At 43.3% G+C, this 20,410-nt stretch overlaps 1 protein-coding gene across 13 annotated transcripts in view; it reads left to right on the forward strand.

Annotated features, from left to right (window-relative positions):
- The first annotated feature begins 288 nt into the window (after positions 1-288).
- The window catches only part of TNIP2 (TNFAIP3 interacting protein 2), a 68,407-nt gene continuing 48,285 nt past the window's right edge, over positions 289-20,410 (forward strand). For 4 of the 13 annotated variants that reach the window (XM_082464405.1, XM_082464404.1, XM_082464406.1 and 1 more), the window contains exon 1: positions 289-935. In XM_082464405.1, the coding sequence (XP_082320531.1) occupies positions 657-935 (279 nt within the window). In that variant the 5' untranslated portion in view covers positions 289-656. The remainder of the gene's footprint in view (positions 936-20,410) is intronic. The other 9 variants (XM_082464410.1, XM_082464407.1, XM_082464400.1 and 6 more) reach the window with 6 other exon arrangements.

Consider the following 20,410-nt stretch of genomic DNA (forward strand, 5'->3'; position numbering starts at 1 on the left):
CTCGGAGTTGGTCTGGGGAGCTAGGGGGAAGGAAAGGGATGGAGAAACGAGGACGGGAAAGGGCCAGCTCCCTCCTGCCTTCTGCCCTAAGAATACTTCTTGCGACCTTAGAGAGGGGGTGCGGGGTCAGAGCATGCTCAGCACCTCGCTGGGCTCAGCTCGTGGAAGGTCGCCGTTTTCCTGGTGCTCGGTGTGGCCAGCCGGCCTGCAGCCCGGGGATTCGGACCCACGCTCGGGGCTAACACTTGGGGTCGTCTTTGGCCCCTTCTTTCCCTTCCATCAGTAACTACATCGCAGGCCGTTTGACCCCTCTCCTCGCCCGGGCCCGAGTCTCCGAAAGCTCCCCGACGCGAGGCGATGGGGCGGGTGGGACAGGCCAGTCATCCGCGGGCGGAGAGGCCGCGGGCCCCGGGCGGGATAGGACTGGGGCGGGGCCACGCTCCCGGCGGCGGGCAGGGCCCGGCCTCTCGGCGGGGGGCGGGGCCAAGTTCTCCGGGGGGGCGGGGGCGGGGCCTGGCCTTTCGGCAGGGGGGCGGGCCCGGGATCTCCGCGGGGGGCGGGGCGCGCCGGGAAAAGTTCCGGGAAGGTGGGCCTCCCGCCCAGGCCCGGCGCGGAAGTTGCCGGCGGCCCGTGCCCTCCCGGCCAGGCCCGGAGCCATGTCGTCTGGGAACGCGGGGTCCGGCGGGCGGGAGGGCGCCCCGCGAGCTGCTGCCGCGCTCTGCGGCCTGTACCACGAGGCGGGGCAGCGGCTGAGGCGCCTGCAGGACCAGCTGGCCGCCCGGGACGTCCTCATAGCGCGCCTCCGCGCCCGTCTGGCCGCGCTCGAGGGGGACACGGCGCCGTCGCTCGTGGACGCGCTGCTGGAGCAGGTGGCGCGCTTCCGGGAGCAGCTGCGGCAGCGGGACGGCGGCGCCGCGGAGGCCGCGCTGCGCCAGGTGCGGGGCGGAGAGGGCGCAGGCGGCGGAGGGGCCGCCAGGGGGCCGCGCGAGCCACGCTTCCTCGGCGCGCGGGCCGCGTGCCCGCCGTGTCCCCGGAGCGTGTGCGCCCGTCGGGCGTGAGGGCTGTGCGGTCTGGTTGGGTCTGAGCGGTTTGCGTCTGGGGGGCTCTGGGCGGGTGCGCGCCGCGTTAGGCGTGAGGGCTGTGCGTCGTGTCGGGTTCTGAGGGTGTGTGTCTGGGTTGTGTTCCGAGGCGTCTGCTCCCGCGTTGGCTCTGAGGGCTGTGTCTGCCTGTTTGGGTTCCGACGGGGTTGTGCGCTTGTGTCGGGTCTGAGGGGTGCGTGCCTGTTGGGCTTTGAGGGGTCTGACCGTGTTGCGTTTGAAGGGGTGTGTATCGCTGACTCGGGTGCTGAGAGGTGTGTGTGACCCTGTCGGTTCTGAGGGGTGTTCGTCCGTTCCGGTTATAAGGGAGGTGTGTCGAGTTGAACCTGAGGGGTGTGTGTGCGGTGTTACCACGTTGGGTCGGAGGGGTGTGTGTCCACGTTGGTTATGAAGGGTGTGTCCGCTCCAACGTTGGGTCTGAGGGCTGGGTGCGGCCATGTTGGGTTCTTAGTGTTGCGTGTGTCTGTGTTATTTCGGGGGTGTGCATTTGTGTGCTGGCTTCTGAGGGGTATGTGTGCCTATGCAGGGTCTGCGGGGTGTGTGTCCATGAGGGTTCTGAGGAGTGCGTGTGCCCGTGTTGGGTTCTAGGGTATGCTTGCCCCTCTCTTGGGTTCTAGGGGGTCTGTGCACTTGTGTTAGTGAAGGGTTGTGTGTCATGTTGGTTCTGAGGGTTGTGTGTTTGGGTTACCTAGAGGGGTCTGCTCCCTCGTTGGCTTCTGAGGGTTGTGTCTGTCCGTGTTGGTTCTGAGGGACATGTGTTTGTGTTGGTTCTGAAGGATGTGCGTTTGTGTTGAGTTCTGAGTGTTGTGTGGGCCCGTGTTGGGTTCTGAGGGATGTGTGTGCCTGTGTGGGTGTGAGGCTTGTTTTGTCATCGTTGGTTCTCAGGGGCGTACCTGTCTGTTTTGGTTCTGAAGGCTGTGTATTTCTGTGTTGGTTCTGACGAGTGTGTGTTTCTGAGTTGGGTTCTGGAGGGTGTGTATGCCCGTTTCTGTTCCAGGGGGTTGTGCACCTAGATCTAAGGGTTGTTGTGTCCGCGTTGGTTCTTGGGTGTGTGTCATATCGGTTTCTGAGTGATCTGCTCCCATGTTAGGTCTGAGTGCTGTGTCTTCCCGTGTTCAGTTCGGAGAGGTGTTTGTGCTTGTATGGATTCGAAAGGGTGTGCGTCTGTATTGGGTCTGAGTGGTGTGTGTCTGTGTTGATTCCGGATGTGTTTATCCCTATTGGGTCTGAGTTGTGTGTGTGCCCCTGTGTAGAGTCCGGGGCTGCGTCTGCTCCCATGGTGGGTTCTGAAGGGTGTGTTTCCCCGGTTGTGTTGAGGGGTGTGTGTCTGTGTCGATTCTGAGGGTTATGTGCTCATTTTGGTTCTGAGGGCTGTGTGCCTGTGTTGCATTTGAGGGCTATGTGTGTCCATGTTAATTCTAAGGGGTATGTGTTTGTGTTGGTTTTGAGGTATGTTTGTGTGTGTTGGAGTCTGAGGGGTGTGTGTGTTTGACTAGGGTCTGTGGGTTGTGTGTCTGTGTTGGTTCTGATGGGTGTGTGTTCATGGTGGGTCTGAGGGATATGTGAGCTTGTTGGCACTGAGGATTGTGTTTCCTAGTTGGGTTCTGAGTGGTGTGTGCCCACTTTTGGTATAAAGGGTATTTGTTCGTATTGGTTCTGAGGCGTGTGTGCGCCTGTGTTGGATCTGAGAGGTGCGTGTCTCTGTGTTGGGTTGATGAGTGTGTGCCTGTGTCGTGTCTGAGTGTGTGTTGCACGTATTGGATCTCAAGTTTTTGCGTCCGTGTTCGGTTGAGGAAAGTGTGCCGTGTTGGTTCTGAGGAGTGGAGTCCCTGTTGGTTCTCAGGGGTGTGTGCGTTCGTGTTGTGTCTGTGGGTTACGTGTCTGATGGTTCTCAGTGGTGTGTCTGTGTTGGGTGTTGAGGGTGTGTGTGTGTGTTCGTTCTGAAGGGCGCCTGCATGTGTTGGGTTCTGAGTAGTGTGTTCCCATATGAGTCTGAGGAGCGTGTGCCCGGGCTGGTTTCTGAGGGGTATGTGCCTCCATGTCGGGTTCTGAGTGGTGTGTGTGTGTGTGTGTGTGTGTGTGTGTGTGTGTGTGCGTGCGCATGCCTGTTTTGAGTTCTGAGGGGTATGTGTGCCTGTTTGGACTCTGAGAGGTGTGTATGTGTGTTGGGTTCTGAAGGTTGTCTGTCTCTGATGGTTTTGAGGGTTGTGTGTGTGCTGGTGTTAAAACTGATGGTTGTGTACCCGTTGAGTTCAGAGGGCTCTGCTCCCATGTTGGGTAGGAGGGGAATGTGTGCTCCTGTGTCGGGTCTGAGGGGTGTGTGTCTGTGTTGGGTTGTGGCGTGTGTACCTGTGTGGTATATGAGGTGTGTGAGCGCTTGAATTGGGTTCTGAGGGGTGTGTGGTCCTGTGTCGGGTCTGAGGGGTGTGTGTCTGTGTTGGGTTGTGGCGTGTGTACCTGGGTGGTATATGAGGTGTGTGAGCGCTTGAATTGGGTTCTGAGGGGTGTGTGGTCCTGTGTCGGGTCTGAGGGGTGTGTGTCTGTGTTGGGTTGTGGCGTGTGTACCTGTGTGGTATATGAGGTGTGTGAGCGCTTGAATTGGGTGCTGAGGGGTGTGTGGTCCTGTGTCGGGTCTGAGGGGTGTGTGTCTGTGTTGGGTTGTGGCGTGTGTACCTGGGTGGTATATGAGGTGTGTGAGCGCTTGAATTGGGTGCTGAGGGGTGTGTGGTCCTGTGTCGGGTCTGAGGGGTGTGTGTCTGTGTTGGGTTGTGGCGTGTGTACCTGGGTGGTATATGAGGTGTGTGAGCGCTTGAATTGGGTGCTGAGGGGTGTGTGCTCCTGTGTCGGGTCTTCAGTTTGTGCCCACTTTGGGCCCTGAAGGATGTGTGTGCATGATCAGCTCTGAAGGGTCTGTTGCTGTGCTGGGTTTTGAAGAGTGCGAGTGCCTGCATTGGGCTCTTGGGGGTGCGTGTGTGTCCATGCTGGGTCTGAAAGGTGTGTGTACCTTTCTGAGGGGTGTGCGCCTGTGTTGGATCTTAGGGATGAGTGTGCATGTTATTTGTATTTGGAGCGTGTGTGCACCTGGAAGGTTCTGTGTATGTGTGTGTTCATGTTGAGTTCTGCATTGTGTGCGCAGACATTGGGCCTGGGTGTGTGTGTGTAGGACATGCGTATAGGCTCCTGGTGTGTGTGTCTGAGTTGGGTTCTTGGGTGTGTTTGTGTTGTGTTGGGTTCAGGGCCATATGAACCATAGTTATGTTCTGGATCTCTCTTAGCCCTAGCTGTGAATGTATCTTTCGGTAGTAACACTTCTGCTCTGCTGGGAGTGATGGCAGAGTGGGAGCCTGCCAGAGTGTCTGATAATAGACTTAAATCCTTAACTTTTCCTCCTTCATATCCTTGTCAGCGATATTATGTCTATCTGTGTGAAATATTAAACACCCAGATCAGGAGCGAGAGTAATAGTATTTTTCTACAGCAGTTCGGAAGTGCCCCACACATTTTGGTGAACTCTGGTCTATTATCCCATTCGGTGCATAGCTATTATCTGGGTTTTCCCAGGAAAGAAATTAGGCCTGCAAAAGACAATTTTCACTTCCAGGCTTGGCCCTGCAGCCGGATTTTAGAGTGAGAAAGAGACATGCCTTTTTTTCTTTTAATAAAAGTAATTTTGAATATCTGAAAAATATCTGAAAAAAATTCAAGTAAAAGTAATTTTGAATATCTGAAAAAATAGAGGAAAGAATAAAGAATACAATAACCACCACAGTCCCACCACAGAGGGATGACCACAGGGGATAATCTCTTGGCATGCCTCTTCCCTGTCTTTCCTTTAACTATAGGGTAGGTATATACTTGGCATGTTTGAGTTCATGCTGTCTATACAGTTTTACTTAATATCATGTCAATATTTTCTTACCTGCATCATTTTAAACGCCTTTAGAAGCCAGATGTCTTCCTCACTCCAGCTCTCTCCCTTTTCCTGGGGAAGGTGGATTAGTACTCATCAGGGCAGAAGGAAGTCACCTGGTCTGCACCACTGATCTTAGTGTCATGGACACCAGGAGCCATAGATGAGTGTAGACTGGGGACCAGAGCACATCCTACCCAGAACGGGACTCTGCTTGCAGTCTGCTGGCCATTGGTGCTCAGTTGACATGTGTCCCCAGCATCCTGTGGCCCCAGAGCCTCTAACCAAAACCCAGATAGAGTCAGGTCTGTAATCCTAGTACTACTGGTCCTTTCAGTGTACGTTTTTTTTTTGTCTGCGTTGGGTCTTTGTTGCTGCGCGCGGGCTTTCTCTAGTTGTGGCGAGCGGGGGCTACTCTTTGTTGCGGTGCGCAGGCTTCTCATTGCAGTGGCCTCTCTTGTTGCGGAGCACGGGGTCTAGGAGTGCGGGCCTCAGTAGTTGCAGCATGTGGGTTTGGTAGTTGCGGCATGCGGGCCCTAGAGCGTGCAGGCTTCAGCAGTTGTGGCTCGCAGGCTCAGTAGTTGTGGCGCATGGGCTTAGTTGCTCCGTGGCATGTGGGATCTTCCCGGACTAGGGCTTGAACCCGTGTCCCCTGCATTGGCAGGTGGATTCTTAACCACTGCACCACCAGGGAAGTCCCTCAATGTAGGTTTTGTTTTAGGATTTTAAATTATTTCAGGAGCAATTTAATGATCTGGTATCTTATGCAATTATATATTTGTTGCTTATCCCTACATCTTTCTGGTGTTGGTCAGAGAACCTGGGGAAGATTGGAGAGGTTTATCACCTCCCAGAGGCCCTGGATTCACTGAAGTAGCTGTGCAGAGTGAAAACAATGAGAGGAATTGGTCAACAGGTTGGTCTCATCAGTGACCATGTCAGCCAGCTGGTTAGGAGCAGGGACCCTGGATTGGTGAGGACTGAGGGCTCCCAAAGAGGATGCTGAGGCTCACAGGTGTGGATGGACTTCCAGGTGACCAGTGAATCTGTGGCCAAGCTGTAGCCAGTGTGTGATGAGACCAGATCAGTCTTGAGAATTCTGGTCTTTTTTGCCACCACAGTGGGACTCAAGACCTTGACTTATTTGTAACATGAGGCCTGGGTAGATGACTCCGCAAAGCTCTTCCAGTTGAGACTTTCTGGAATGATGGCACTGATTCGTTGTGCAGGCTGTAACTGCTCAGCCCCATCTCATCACTGCCTTGGGGACTAGCCTCATGGACCCCGCCTGGTCCTGATATAGCAGCTTGTGGCTTTTCTTTCCCTATTCTGCCATGCTCTCTGTAAGTGGAACAGCATACACTCTTTACAGTAGGTTTTGTTAGGTTTTGTGTGTGTGTGTGTGTGTGTGTGTATTGTGTGTTTATTGTGTGTGTGTTTTTACCCTCTATCGCTATACCTCTTTTGATCTTGTACAACTGAAACTCTATACCATTAAACATAATTCCCCACCGCCCTACTTTGTCCCCTACCGACCCCTCCCCTCCCCCCCCCACCGGCAACCACCATTTTACTTTCTGTCTCTGTGATTTTGACTACTGTAGACACCTCCTATAAGTAGAATAACGCAGTATTTGTCTTTTTGTGACTGCTTTATTTCACTTAGCATGATGTCCTCAAGGTTCATCCGTATTGTAACATGTGTCAGAATTTCCTTCCTTTTTAAGGCTGAATAATACTCCATTATAGGTATATACCACATTTTGCTTATCTACTCATCTGTTGATGGACACTTGGGTTGCTTCCATGTTTTAGCTCTTATGAATATCACTGCTGCTATGAACATAGGTGTGCAAATATCTCTTCAAGATCCTGCTTTCAATTCTTTTGGGTATATACCCAGAAGTGGAATTGCTGGATTATATAATAATTCTATTTTTAATTTTTTGAGAGACTTCCATTCTGTTTTTCCACAATGGCTGTACCACTTTACATTCCCACCGACAGTGCACAAGGGTTCAAATTTCTCCACGTCTTCACCAATATTGTTATTTTCTGTGTTTTTGATAGTAGGCATCCTAATAGGTGTATGGTAATTTAATACAAAATGATTGTAGTTTTGATTTGCAATTCCCTATAATGATTAGTGATGTTGAGCATCAATTCATGTGCTTATTGGCCATTTGTATATCTTCTCTGAAGTAATGTCAAGTCCTTTGCCCATTTTTGAATTGGGTTATTTTGTTGTTGAATTTTATGAGTACTCTACATTCTGGATACTAATTCTTATCAGATATATGATTTGGAAATATTTTATCTCATTCTGTAGGTTGCCTTTTTTACTTTTACTTGTCTTTTGATTTGCAAAATTTTAAAATTTTCATTTTAATTTTCATTAAAAAATTTCCAATTTGTCTATTTTTTCTTTTGTTACCTGTGCCTTGGGTGCCATATCCAAGAAATCACTGCCAAGTCCTGTGTTATGAAGCTTTTGCCCTATGTTTCTTCTAGGAGTTTTATAGTTTTAGGTCTTACATTTAAGTCTTTGATCCATTTTGAGGTAATTTTCATGTATGGTTTAGATAAGGGTCCAACTTCATTCTTTTGCATGTGGATATCCAGTTTTCCCAGCACCATTTTTAAAAAAGACTGTCCTTTCCCCATTGAATCGTCTTAGTACCCTTGTCAAAACCATTTGACTGTCTATGCAAGGGTTTATTTCTGGGCTCTCTACTCTGTCTCTTTGGTCTGTATGTTTGTCTTTATGTCAGTGCCACAGTGTTTTGATTACTGTGGCTTTGTAGAAGTTTTGAAATTAGGAAATGTGAGTCCTTCAGCTTTGTTCTTTTCTTTGTTTTTTTTTCTTCTAAGATTGTTTTGGCTATTTGGGGTCCCTTGAGATTCCATATGAATTTTAGGATGAGTTCTTCTATTTCTGCAAAAAAAAAAAAAATTGGGATTTTGTTTTGTTTTTGTTTTTTGGGTTTTTTTTTTTTTTTGGCTGCACTGCACAGCTTGTGGGATCTTAGTTCCCAACCAGGGATTGAACCTGGGCCATGGCAGTGAAAACGCCAAGTCCTAACCACTGGACCACCAGAGAATTCCCTGGGATTTTGATAGGGATTGCATTGACTTTGTAGATCACTTTGAATAATATTGACATCTTAACAATATTAAGTTTTCCAATCTGTGAACATGGGATATGTTTCTATTTATTTATGTCTTCTTTAATTTCTTTTAGTAGTATTTCATAGTTTCCATTGTACGAGTCTTTCACTTCCTTGATTAAATTAATTCCTAAGTATTTTATTCTTTTTGATGCTATTGTAAGTAGAATTGTTTTTGTAATTTCTTTTGCAGATTCTTCATTGTTAGTGTATAGAAATACAACTGTTTTTCATGTGTTGATTTGTATCCTGCTCAGTTGCTGAATTCATTTATTCTCTCCAGCAGGTTTATGTGTGTGTTTGTGTGTGTGTGTGTGTGTGTGTGTAATCTTAAGAGTTTTCTACATGTAAGAGCATATCATCTGTAAACAGATAACATTTTACTTCCTTTCTTATTTGGATGTGTTTTCTTTTTCTTGCCTAATTTCTTTGGCTAGAACTTCCAGGACTATGTTGAATAGAAGTGATGAAAGCCAATATCCTTTCTTTGTTCTTTTTTTTTCCCAGCCGCGCCATGCAGGATCTTAGTTCCCTGACCAGGGATTGAACCCATGCCCCTGCCAGTGGAAGTTCCCCTTGTCTTGTTCTTGATCTTAGAGGAAAAGCTTTCAGTCTTCTATCATGGGGTATGATACTTGCTGTGGGTTTTTCTTATGGCTTTTGTTATGTGGAGGTAGTTTACTTCTGTTCCTAGTTTGTTGTGTGTTTTTATTATGAAAAAGTGTTGAATTTTGTCAAATGCCTTTCTGCATCAATTGATATGATCATGTGTTTTTCCCCCTTCATTCTATTAATGTAGTGTATTACACCGAACAATACCTCCCTTCCTCCCTTCCTTCCTTTTTTTTTTTTTTTTGATGAAATATGTTTGTGAACTTAACCACAGCAGAGTAGTATATTACCTCAATCTATGTGGAACAAATCTGGTGAAAAATTTTCTGATTAGAAAAGTTTAATAATATCATTTTCATTTCATTCCAAGGGATTGATGCTGAGTCATAGAAAACAAACATCAAACACGTAATTGTGCTTCATGTCCCTCAAAAGGCCTCATTCTCATATCATTATTGTTTACTAGATATTTATCAACAATTATCTAATTGTCTTCAGATATTATAAGTGAGACTCTAGTGATAAAGTTAGAAATGTCAAGAACATGATCAATTTGCAACATATAGAAAGTAGAACCAAAGTACAGATGGAAATAATTCAAGGCCTATCATACATAACAAAACTGATGCTCAAGAATTGCCTAGTCACTTTGCTAAAACTGGTCTCTGAACCTTCTACACGGCTGCCCAGAAGGTAAATATGCTGCACCTCTTATTCTTTTAAAAAGCCAAGGATAACCTTAGTCACGTATTTAGTATTACCTTTTCGCTATCTTTAAGAAGAAACCATGATGAAGCTTGCTAAAATTTTCTTGTGAGAAGTTCACAGGGATTTGTAGAACTACTTTAGGCAACAAAACTGGCTCTTTATTAGGCACCAATGAAAAGCAGATATTACATTGAATGTTGAAAAACTGTGCACTTAAATCTGGTTCTGCCACTTTCTTAGCCATGTTAATTTGGGCAAGTCATTTAGTGTTCTAGTTTTGTCATCAGCAAAACTGAAGTAATAATACCTAGCTCATAGGACTGTTTATTCATTCATTCGGCCAATAGTTATTTGTTGAATGCCTATTGTGTGCCAGATGTTTTAATAGGCCCTGGAAATGCAGAAAGGATTGAGAAAGGCAGATTCCTATCTTTATGAAGCTTATATTTTAGTTGAGAAAATAGACATTGGAGAAATAATCAATTTCCTTTGTGGAAAATATGACATAGAACAGATATATGGGATATTGTGAGTTTCCTCTTGTAAGGAACACATGATTTAACATGTATATATGTATATATATATATAATAATCTCATGCACATAATTGGGACTCAGAAGATGTGACTGTCATCTACCATAGCCACTCAGGTGTTTATTTACTGAGCTTGCATTTATTGGGCGTGTTCTGTATGTAAGGGGAGTATGTATAAGCAGGCATCATGGGTTATGTTTTTCCATTTCTCCCAAGAAGTGTAGTACATTCATTTCACAATGATGTGTACATTATCAGGGTTGCACCAGTAGCAGTGTTAATCTATAGCAGTGTTAATTCAGTGTAATTAGAGTGAAGAGTGTGTAGAGAATAACACAGGAAGTGGCTATAAAATTAGATTGGGGGCAAATTATGATGGCCTTTACTACCTTATAAAGTTGTTAATTGCACATTCTATTTACCAGTAGGCTAGGGGAATGCAAAGATGATCAATATCCAATTCTTGCCCTCAAATTGTGGAATCATACATGGACATAAATGATCACTCCTTGAAGCAAGTTGTAAAAGTGATGGAGGGATGTGTGATGGGGAAATACTGAACATAGTATAAGTATGGAACTAAGCCAATTTAAGTCTCCAAATCAGAACACCGGTATCATAGTGTCAACTGCTTTTTTTTTCCTTTAGATATAATTGACATATAACATTATATTAGTTTTAAGTGTACAGCACAATGATTCAATATTTGTATATATTGTGAAATGACTACCGCAATAAGTCTAGTTAACATCCATTGATCATGTTTTGTATGCTTAACCACCCTTGCAGTCTGTGAAAAAAATCCCACTTGTTCATGGTGTATAATCTTTTTAATATGCCATTGAATTTTGCCTGCTAGTATTTCATTGAGAATTTTTGCATCAACATTCATAAGGGATATTGGTCTGTAGTTTTGTTGTAGTGTCTTTGTCTGGCATTGGTATCATGGTAATGCTGGCCTCATAGAATGAGTTAGGAAGTGTTTCCTTCCTCTTCAGTTTTTTTGGAACGGCTTAGGAAGAATTGGTATTAATTCTTCTTTAAATGTTTGATAGAATTCACCGGTGAAGCCATCAGTTCCAGGACTTGTTGTTGGGAGATTTTTAATTACTGATTCAATTGCCTTACTAGTTAGAGGTCTTTTCAGTTTTTCTATTTCTCTGTGATTTGGTCTTGGTAGGTGTTATGTTTCTAAGAATTTGTTTCATCCAGGTTATCCAATTTGCTGGTGTACAGTTGTTCATAGTACTCATTTTATAATCATTTTTATTTTTGTAGAATTGCCAGTAATGTCTCTACTTGCATTTCTTTTTCTTTCTTTCTTTTTTTTTTTTTTTTTTTTGCCATGCCTCGTGGCTTGTGGGATTTTAGTCCCTTGACCAGGGACTGAACCCGGGCCCTGGGCAGTGAAAGCGTGGAGTCCTAACCGCTGGACCAGGGAATTCCCTCTACTTGCATTTCTGATTTTAGTAATTTGAATCTTCTTTCTTTTCGTAGTCTGTCTAGCTAAAGGTTTCTCCATTTTGCTGATCTTTCTGAAGAAGCAACTTTTGGTTTCATTGATTTCTGTAATAGTTTTTCTGTTCTCTATTTCATTTGTCTCTGCTCAAATCTTTAGTCTTCCTCCCTTTTGCTAGCTTTGAGTTTAGTTTTTTCTTCTTTTTCTAGTTCCTTAAGTTGTAAAGTTAGGTTGTTGATTGGAGATTTTTCTTGTTTTTAAATGTAAGTTTTATATCTTCATTTTTATTTTTATTTTTTTAAACATCTTTATTGAAGTATAATTGCTTTACAATGGTGTGTTAGTTTCTGCTTTATAACAAAGTGAATCAGTTATACATATACATATGTTCCCATATCTCTTCCCTCTTGCATCTCCCTCCCTCCCACCCTCCCTATCCCACCCCTCTAGGTGGTCACAAAGCACCGAGCTGATCTCCCTGTGCTATGCGGCTGCTTCCTACTAGCTATCTATTTTACATTTGGTAGTGTATATATGTCCATGACACTCTCTCACCCTGTCACATCTCACCCCTCCCCCTCCCCATATCCTCAAGTCCATTCTCTAGTAGGTCTGTGTCTTTATTCCTGTCTTGCCACTAGGTTCTTCATGACCTTTTTTTTTTCCCTTAGATTCCATATATATGTGTTAGCATACTGTATTTGTTTTTCTCTTTCTGACTTACTTCACTCTGTATGACTGACTCTAACTCCATCCACCTCATTACAAATACCTCCATTTCATTTCTTTTTATGGATGAGTAATATTCCATTGTATATATGTGCCACATCTTCTTTATCCATTCATCCGATGATGGACACTTAGGTTGCTTCCATGTCCTGGCTATTGTAAATAGAGCTGCAATGAACATTTTGGTACATGACTCTTTTTGAATTATGGTTTTCTCAGGGTATATGCCCAGTAGTGGGATTGCTGGGTCGTATGGTAGTTCTATTTTTAGTTTTTTAAGGAACCTCCATACTGTTCTCCATAGTGGCTGTATCAATTTACATTCGGACCAACAGTGCAAGAGGGTTCCCTTTTCTCCACACCCTCTCCAGCATTTATTGTTTCTAGATTTTTTGATGATGGCCATTCTGACCAGTGTGAGATGATACCTCATTGTAGTTTTGATTTGCATTTCTCTAATGATTAATGATGTTGAGCATTCTTTCATGTGTCTGTTGGCCATCTGTATATCTTCTTTGGAGAAATGTCTATTTAGGTCTTCGGCTCATTTTTGGATTGGGTTGTTTGTTTTTTTGTTATTGAGCTGCATGAGCTGCTTGTAAATCTTGGAGATTAATCCTTTGTCAATTGCTTCATTTGCAAATATTTTCTCCCATTCTGAGGGTTGTCTTTTGGTCTTGTTTATGGTTTCCCTTGCTGTGCAAAAGCTTTTCAGTTTCATTAGGTCCCATTTGTTTATTTGTGTTTTTATTTCCATTTCTCTAGGAGCTGGGTCAAAAAGGATCTTGCTGTGATTTATGTCATAGAGTGTTCTGCCTATGTTTTCCTCTAAGAGTTTGATAGTGTCTGGCCTTACACTTAGGTCTTTAATCCATTTTGAGTTTATTTTTGTGTATGGTGTCAGGGAGTGTTCTAATTTCATACTTTTACATGTATCTGTCCAATTTTCCCAGCACCACTTATTGAAGAGGCTGTCTTTTCTCCACTGTATATGCTTGCCTCCTTTATCAAAGATAAGGTGACCATATGAGCGTGGGTTTATCTCTGGGCTTTCTATCCTGTTCCATTGATCTATATTTCTGTTTTTGTGCCAGTACCAAACTGTCTTGATTACTGTAGCTTTGTAATGTAGTCTGAAATCAGGGAGCCTGATTCCTCCAGCTCCATTTTTCGTTCTCAAGATTGCTTTGGCTATTCGGGGTCTTTTGTGTTTCCATACAAATTGTGAAATTTTTTGTTCTAGTTCTGTGAAAAATGCCAGTGGTAGTTTGATAGGGATTGCATTGAATCTGTAGATTGCTTTGGGTAGTAGAGTCATTTTCACAATGTTGATTCTTCCAATCCAAGAACATGGTATATCTCTCCATCTATTTGTATCCTCTTTAATTTCTTTCATCAGTGTCCTATAATTTTCTGCATACAGGTCTTTTGTCTCCTTAGGTAGGTTTGTTCCTAGATATTTTATTCTTTTTGTTGCAATGGTAAACGGGAGTGTTTTCTTAATTTCACTTTCAGATTTTTCATCATTAGTATATAGGAATGCAAGAGATTTCTGTGCACTAATTTTATATCCTGCTATTTTACCAAATTCATTGATTAGCTCTAGTAGTTTTCTGGTAGCATCTTTAGGATTCTCTATGTATAGTATCATGTCATCTGCAAACAGTGACAGCTTTACTTCTTCTTTTCCGATTTGGATTCCTTTTATTTCTTTTTCTTCTCTGATTGCTGTGGCTAACACTTCCAAAACTATGTTGAATAATAGTGGTGAGAGTGGGCAACCTTGTCGTGTTCCTGATCTTAGTGGAAATGGTTTCAGTTTTTCACCATTGAGGACAATGTTGGCTGTGGGTTTGTCATATATGGCCTTTATTATGTTGAGGAAAGTTCCCTCTATGCCTACTTTCTGCAGGGCTTTTATCATAAATGGGTGTTGAATTTTGTCAAAGGCTTTCTCTGCATCTATTGAGATGATTATATGGTTTTTCTCCTTCAATTTGTTATTATGGTGTATCACATTGATTGATTTGCATATATTGAAGTATCCTTGCATTCCTGGAATAAACCCCACTTGATCATGGTGTATAATCCTTTTAATGTGCTGTTGGATTCTGTTTGCTAGTATTTTGTTGAGGATTTTTGCACCTATGTTCATCAGTGATATCGGCCTGTAGTTTTCTTTCTTTGTGACATCTTTGTCTGGTTTTGGTATCAGGGTGATGGTGGCCTCGTAGAATGAGTTGGGGAGTGTTCCTCCCTCTGCAATATTTTGGAAGAGTTTGAGAAGGATAGGTGTTAGCTCTTCTCTAAATGTTTGATAGAATTCGCCTGTGAAGCCATCTGGTCCTGGGCTTTTGTTTGTTGGAAGATTTTTAATCACAGTTTCAATTTCAGTGCTTGTGATTGGTCTGTTCATATTTTCTATTTCTTCCTGGTTCAGTCTTGGCAGGTTGTGCATTTCTAAGAATTTGTCCATTTCTTCCAGGTTGTCCATTTTATTGCCATAGAGTTGCTTGTAGTAATCTCTCATGATCGTTTGTATTTCTGCAGTGTCAGTGGTTACTTCTCCTTTTTCATTTCTAATTCTATTGATTTGAGTCTTCTCCCTTTTTCTCTTGATGAGTCTGGCTAATGGTTTATCAATTTTGTTTATCTTCTCAAAGAACCAGCTTTTAGTTTCATTGATTTTTGCTATTGTTTCCTTCATTTCTTTTTCATTTATTTCTGATCTGATCTTTATGATCTCTTTCCTTCTGCTAGCTTTGGGGTTTTTTTGTTCTTCTTTCTCTAATTGCTTTAGGTGCAAGATTAGGTTGTTTATTTGAGATGTTTCCTGTTTCTTGATGTAGGCTTGTATTGCTATAAACTTCCCTCTTAGCACTGCTTTTGCTGCATCCCATAGGTTTTGGGTCATCTTGTCTCCATTGTCATTTGTTTCTAGGTATTTTTTGATTTCCCCTTTGATTTCTTCAGTGATCACTTCGTTATTAAGTAGTGTATTGTGTAGCCTCCATGTGTTTGTATTTTTTACAGATCTTTTCCTGTAATTGATATCTAGTCTCATAGCGTTGTGGTCGGAAAAGATACTTGATACGATTTCAATTTTCTTAAATTTACCAAGGCTTGATTTGTGACCCAAGATATGATCTATCCTGGAGAATGTTCCATGAGCACTTGCGAAAAATGTGTATTCTGTTGTTTTTGGGTGAAATGTCCTATAAATATCAATTAAGTCCATTTTGTTTAATGTATCATTTAAAGCTTGTGTTTCCTTATTTATTTTCATTTTGGATGATCTGTCCATTGGTGAAAGTGGGGTGTTAAAGTCCCCTACTATGATTGTGTTGCTGTCGATTTCCCCTTTTATGGCTGTTAGTATTTGCCTTATGTATTGAGGTGCTCCTATGTTGGGTGCATAAATATTTACAATTGTTATACCTTCCTCTTGGATCGATCCCTTGATCATTATATAGTGTCCTTCTTTGTCTCTTGTAATAGTCTTTATTTTAAAGTCTATTTTGTCTGATATGAGAATTGCTACTCCAGCTTTCTTTTGATTTCCATTTGCATGGAATATCTTTTTCCATCCCCTCACTTTCAGTCTGTATGTGTCTCTAGGTCTGAAGTGGGTCTCTTGTAGACAGCATATATATGGGTCTTGTTTTTGTATCCATTCAGCCAGTCTGTGTCTTTTGGTGGGAGCATTTAATCCATTTACATTTAAGGTAATTATCGATATGTATGTTCCTATTCCCATTTTCTTAAATATTTTGGGTTTGTTACTGTAGGTGTTTTCCTTCTCTTGTGTTTCTTGCCTAGAGAAGTTCCTTTAGCATTTGTTGTAAAGCTGGTTTGGTGGTGCTGAACCCTCTCAGCTTTTGCTTGTCTGTAAAGGTTTTAATTTCTCCATCAAATCTGAATGAGATCCTTGCTGGGTAGAGTAACCTTGGTTGTAGGTTTTTCTCCTTCATCACTTTAAGTATATCCTGCCACTCCCTTCTGGCTTGCAGAGTTTCTGCTGAAAGATCAGCTGTTAACCTTATGGGGATTCCCTTGTGTGTTATTTGTTGTTTTTCCCTTGCTGCTTTTAATATGTTTTCTTTATATTTAATTTTTGATAGTTTGATTAATATGTGTCTTGGCGTGTTTCTCCTTGGATTTATCCTGTATGGGACTCTCTGTGCTTCCAGGACTTGATTAACTATTTCCTTTCCCGTATTAGGGAAGTTTTCAACTATAATCTCTTCAAATATTTTCTCAGTCCCTTTCTTTTTCTCTTCTTCTTCTGGGACCCCTATAATTCGAATGTTGGTGCATTTAATGTTGTCCCAGAGGTCTCTGAGACTGTCCTCAGTTCTTTTCATTCTTTTTTCTTTATTCTGCTCTGCAGTAGTTATTTCCACTATTTTATCTTCCAGGTCACTTATCCGTTCTGCCTCAGTTATTCTGCTATTGATCCCGTCTAGAGTATTTTTAATTTCATTTATTGTGTTTTTCATTGTTGCTTGGTTCCTCTTTACTTCTTCTATATGTCCTTGTTAAGTGTTTCTTGCATTTTGTCTATTCTATTTCCAAGATTTTGTATCATCCTTACTATCATTATTCTGAATTCTTTTTCAGGTAGACTGCCTATTTCCTCTTCATTTGTTAGGTCTGGTGTGTTTTGACCCTGCTCCTTCACCTGCTGTGTGTTTTTTTGTCTTCTCATTTTGCTTATCTTACTGTGTTTGGGGTCTCCTTTTCACAGGCTGCAGGTTCGTAGTTCCCGTTGTTTTTGGTATCTGTCCCCAGTGGCTAAGGTTGGTTCAGTGGGTTGTGTAGGCTTCCTGGTGGAGGGGACTAGTGCCTGTGTTCTGGTGGATGAGGTTGGAGCTTGTCTTTCTGGTGGGCACGTCCACATCTGGTGGTGTGTTTTGGGGTGTCTGTGGCCTTATTATGATTTTAGGCAGCCTCTCTGCTAATGGATGGGGCTGTGTTCCTGTCTTGCTAGTTGTTTGGCATAGGGTGTCCAGCACTGTAGCTTGCTGGTCGTTGAGTGAAGCTGGGTCTTGATGTTGAGATGGAGATCTCTCAGAGATTTTCGCCGTTTGGTATTACGTGGAGCTGGGAGGTCTCTTGTGGACCAGTGTCCTGAAGTTGGCTCTCCCACCTCAGAGGCACAGCCCTGATGCCTGGCTGGAGCACCAAGAGCCTTTCATCCACACAGCTCAGAATAAAAGGGAGAAAATATAGAAAGAAAGAAAGAGGATAAAATAAAATAAAATAAAGCTATTATAATAAAAAATAAGAAAAAAATTATTAAGAATAAATTTATTAAGAAAAAATTTTTTTAATTTTTAAAAATAGATTTATTAATTTTTTATAATAAAAAATAAGAAAAAAAATTATTAAGAAAAAAATTTATTAAGAAAAAATTTTTTTAATTTTTTAAAATAAAAAAATATGAAAAAACTTATTAAAATTTTTTTTAATTTTTAAAAATAGAAAATAAGGAAAAAATTATTAAGAAAACATTTATTAGGAAAAATAAATTTTTTTAAGTAAAAAAAAAAAAAAAAAAAAAGGACAGACCTAACCTTAGGACTAATGGTTAAAGCAAAGCTATACAGACAAATTTCACCCAGAAGCATACTCATATACACTCACAAAAAAAGGAAAAGGGGAAAAATTAATATATCCTGCTCCCAAAGTCCACCTCCTGAATTTGGGATGATTCGTTGTCTATTCACGTATTCAACAGATGCAGGCACATCAAGTTGTTTGTGGAGCTTTAATCCACTGCTTCTGAGGCTGCTGGGATAGATTTCCCTTTCTCTTCTTTGTTCGTACAGCTCCCGGGGTTCAGCTTTGGATTTGGACCCGCCTCTGCATGTAGGTCGCCTGAGGGCATCTGTTCCCCGCCCAGACAGAACGGGGTTAAAGGAGCAGCTGACTAGGGGGCTCTGGCTCACTCAGGCCGGGGGGAGGGAGTGGTAGGGATGCGGGGGGAGCCTGTGGCGGCAGAGGCGTCGTGACGTTGCAGCAGCCTGAGGCGTGCCCTGCGTTCTCTCGGGGAAGTTGTCCCCGGATCACGGGAGCCTGGCCGTGGCGGGCTGCACCAGCTCCTGGGAGGGACGGCGTGGAGAGTGACCTGTGCTCGCACACAGGCTTCTTGGTGGCGGCAGCAGCAGACTTAGCGTCTCATGCCCGTCTCTGGGGTCCACGCTGATAGCCGCGGCTCACGCCCGTCTCTGGAGTTCGTTTAGGCGGCGCTCTGAATCCCCTCTCCTTGTGCGCCGTGAAACAAAGAGGCAAGAAAAAGTCTCTTGCCTCTTCGGCAGCTGCAGACTTTTTCCCGGACTCCCTCCTGGCTAGCTGTGGCACGCTAGTCCCTTCAGGCTGTGTTCACACTGCCAACCCCAGTCCTCTCCCTGCGATCCGACCGAAGCCCGAGCCTCAGCTCCCAGCCCTGCCCGCCCCGGCGGGTGAGCAGACAAGCCTCTCGGGCTGGTGAGTGCTGGTCGGCACCTATCCTCTGTGCGGGAATCTCTCCACTTTGCCCTCCGCCCCCCTGTGGCTGCGCTCTCCTCCGTGGCTCCAAAGCTTCCCCCCTCTGCCACCTGCAGCCTCTGCCCGCAAAGGGGCTTCCTAGTGTGTGGAAACCTTTTCTCCTTCACAGCTCCCTCCCACTGGTGCAGGTCCTGTCCCTATTCTTTTGTCTCTGTTATTTCTTTTTTCTTTTGCCCTACCCAAGTACGTGGGGATTTTCTTGCCTTTTGGGAGGTCTGACGTCTTCTGCCAGCCTTCAGTGGGTGTTCTGTAGGAGCAGTTCCACGTGTAGATGTATTTCTACTGTATCTGTGGGAAGGAAGGTGATCTCCGCGTCTTACTCGTCCGACATCTTGCCGGGGGACCTCAAGTTTTATATCTTTAGATTTCCCCCTTAACACTACTTTCACTGGATCCTGCATGTTTTGGTATGTTGTGTTTTCATTTTCATTTGCCTTTAAGTATTTTCTAATTTCCTTGTGATTTCTTCTTTGATCCATTGGTTTAAGAATGTGTTTTTTAATTTCCACAGTTTTGTGAATGTTCCAGTTTTACTTCTGTTGTTGATTTCTGACTTCATCCTTTTGTGGTTGGGGAGGAGATACTTTGTATGATGTCAGTCTTTTAAAATCTGTTGAGACTTAGTGTGTAACCTAACACATGGTCTATCCTAGAAAATGTCCCATGTGCATTTGAGAAGAATGTGTATGTTGTTGGGTAGAGTGTTCTGTAGATGTCTGTTAGATCTAGTTGATTTATTGTGTTAAGTTCTCTATTTCCTTACGTATATTGTGTTTGGTTGTTCTATCATTGAGAGTAGGGTTTTGAGGTCTCCAGCTATGATTGTAGGATTGTCTATTTCTCCCTTCAATTCTGTCAGTTTTTGCTTCATATATTTTGCTTGTCTGTTATTAGGTACATCAGTGTATATAATTGTTATATTTTCTTGCTGTATTAAAACTTTTATTAATGTACAACATCCTTTTTTGTCTCTTGTAGCCTTTTTTGAAAAAAAGTCTGTTTTGTCTGATATTAGTATAGCTACTCCTGTTCTCTTTTAGTTACTAATTGCATGGAATGTAAATATTTTTCCATCCTTTTACTTTCTTTTTTTTTTTAATTTTTAAAATTTTATTTTTGGCTGTGTTGGGTCTTCATTGATGCACATGGGCTTTTCTCTTGTTATGGCGAGCAGGGGCTACTCTTCGTTGCAGTGTGTGGCCTTCTCATTGCGGTGGCTTCTCTTGTTGTGGAGCATGGGCTCTAGGTGCACGGGCTTCAGTAGTTGCAGCTTGCAGGCTTCAGAGCTTAGGCTCAATAGTTGTGGTGCATGGGCTTAGTTGCTCCATGGCATGTGGGATCTTCCCGGACCAGGGATCAAACCCATGTCCCCTGCATTGGCAGGAGGATTCTTAACCACTGCGCCACCAGGGAAGTCCCCATCCTTTTACTTTCAATCTGTATATGTCTTTGAATCTAAAGTGAGTCTCTTGTATATAGCATGTAGTTGGATCATATGCTTTTATCCATTCTGCCAATCTCTGTCTTTTAATTGGAGATTTTAATCCATTTACATTTAAAGTAATTACTGATATGGATGAAATACTTGTTATTTTTCTATTTGTCTTCTGTATGCCTTATAGCTTTTTTTTTCTCTTATAGCTTT

Source organism: Balaenoptera physalus, assembly GCF_965194825.1.
Source record: "Balaenoptera physalus genome assembly, chromosome: 5".
NCBI lineage: Eukaryota > Metazoa > Chordata > Mammalia > Artiodactyla > Balaenopteridae > Balaenoptera > Balaenoptera physalus.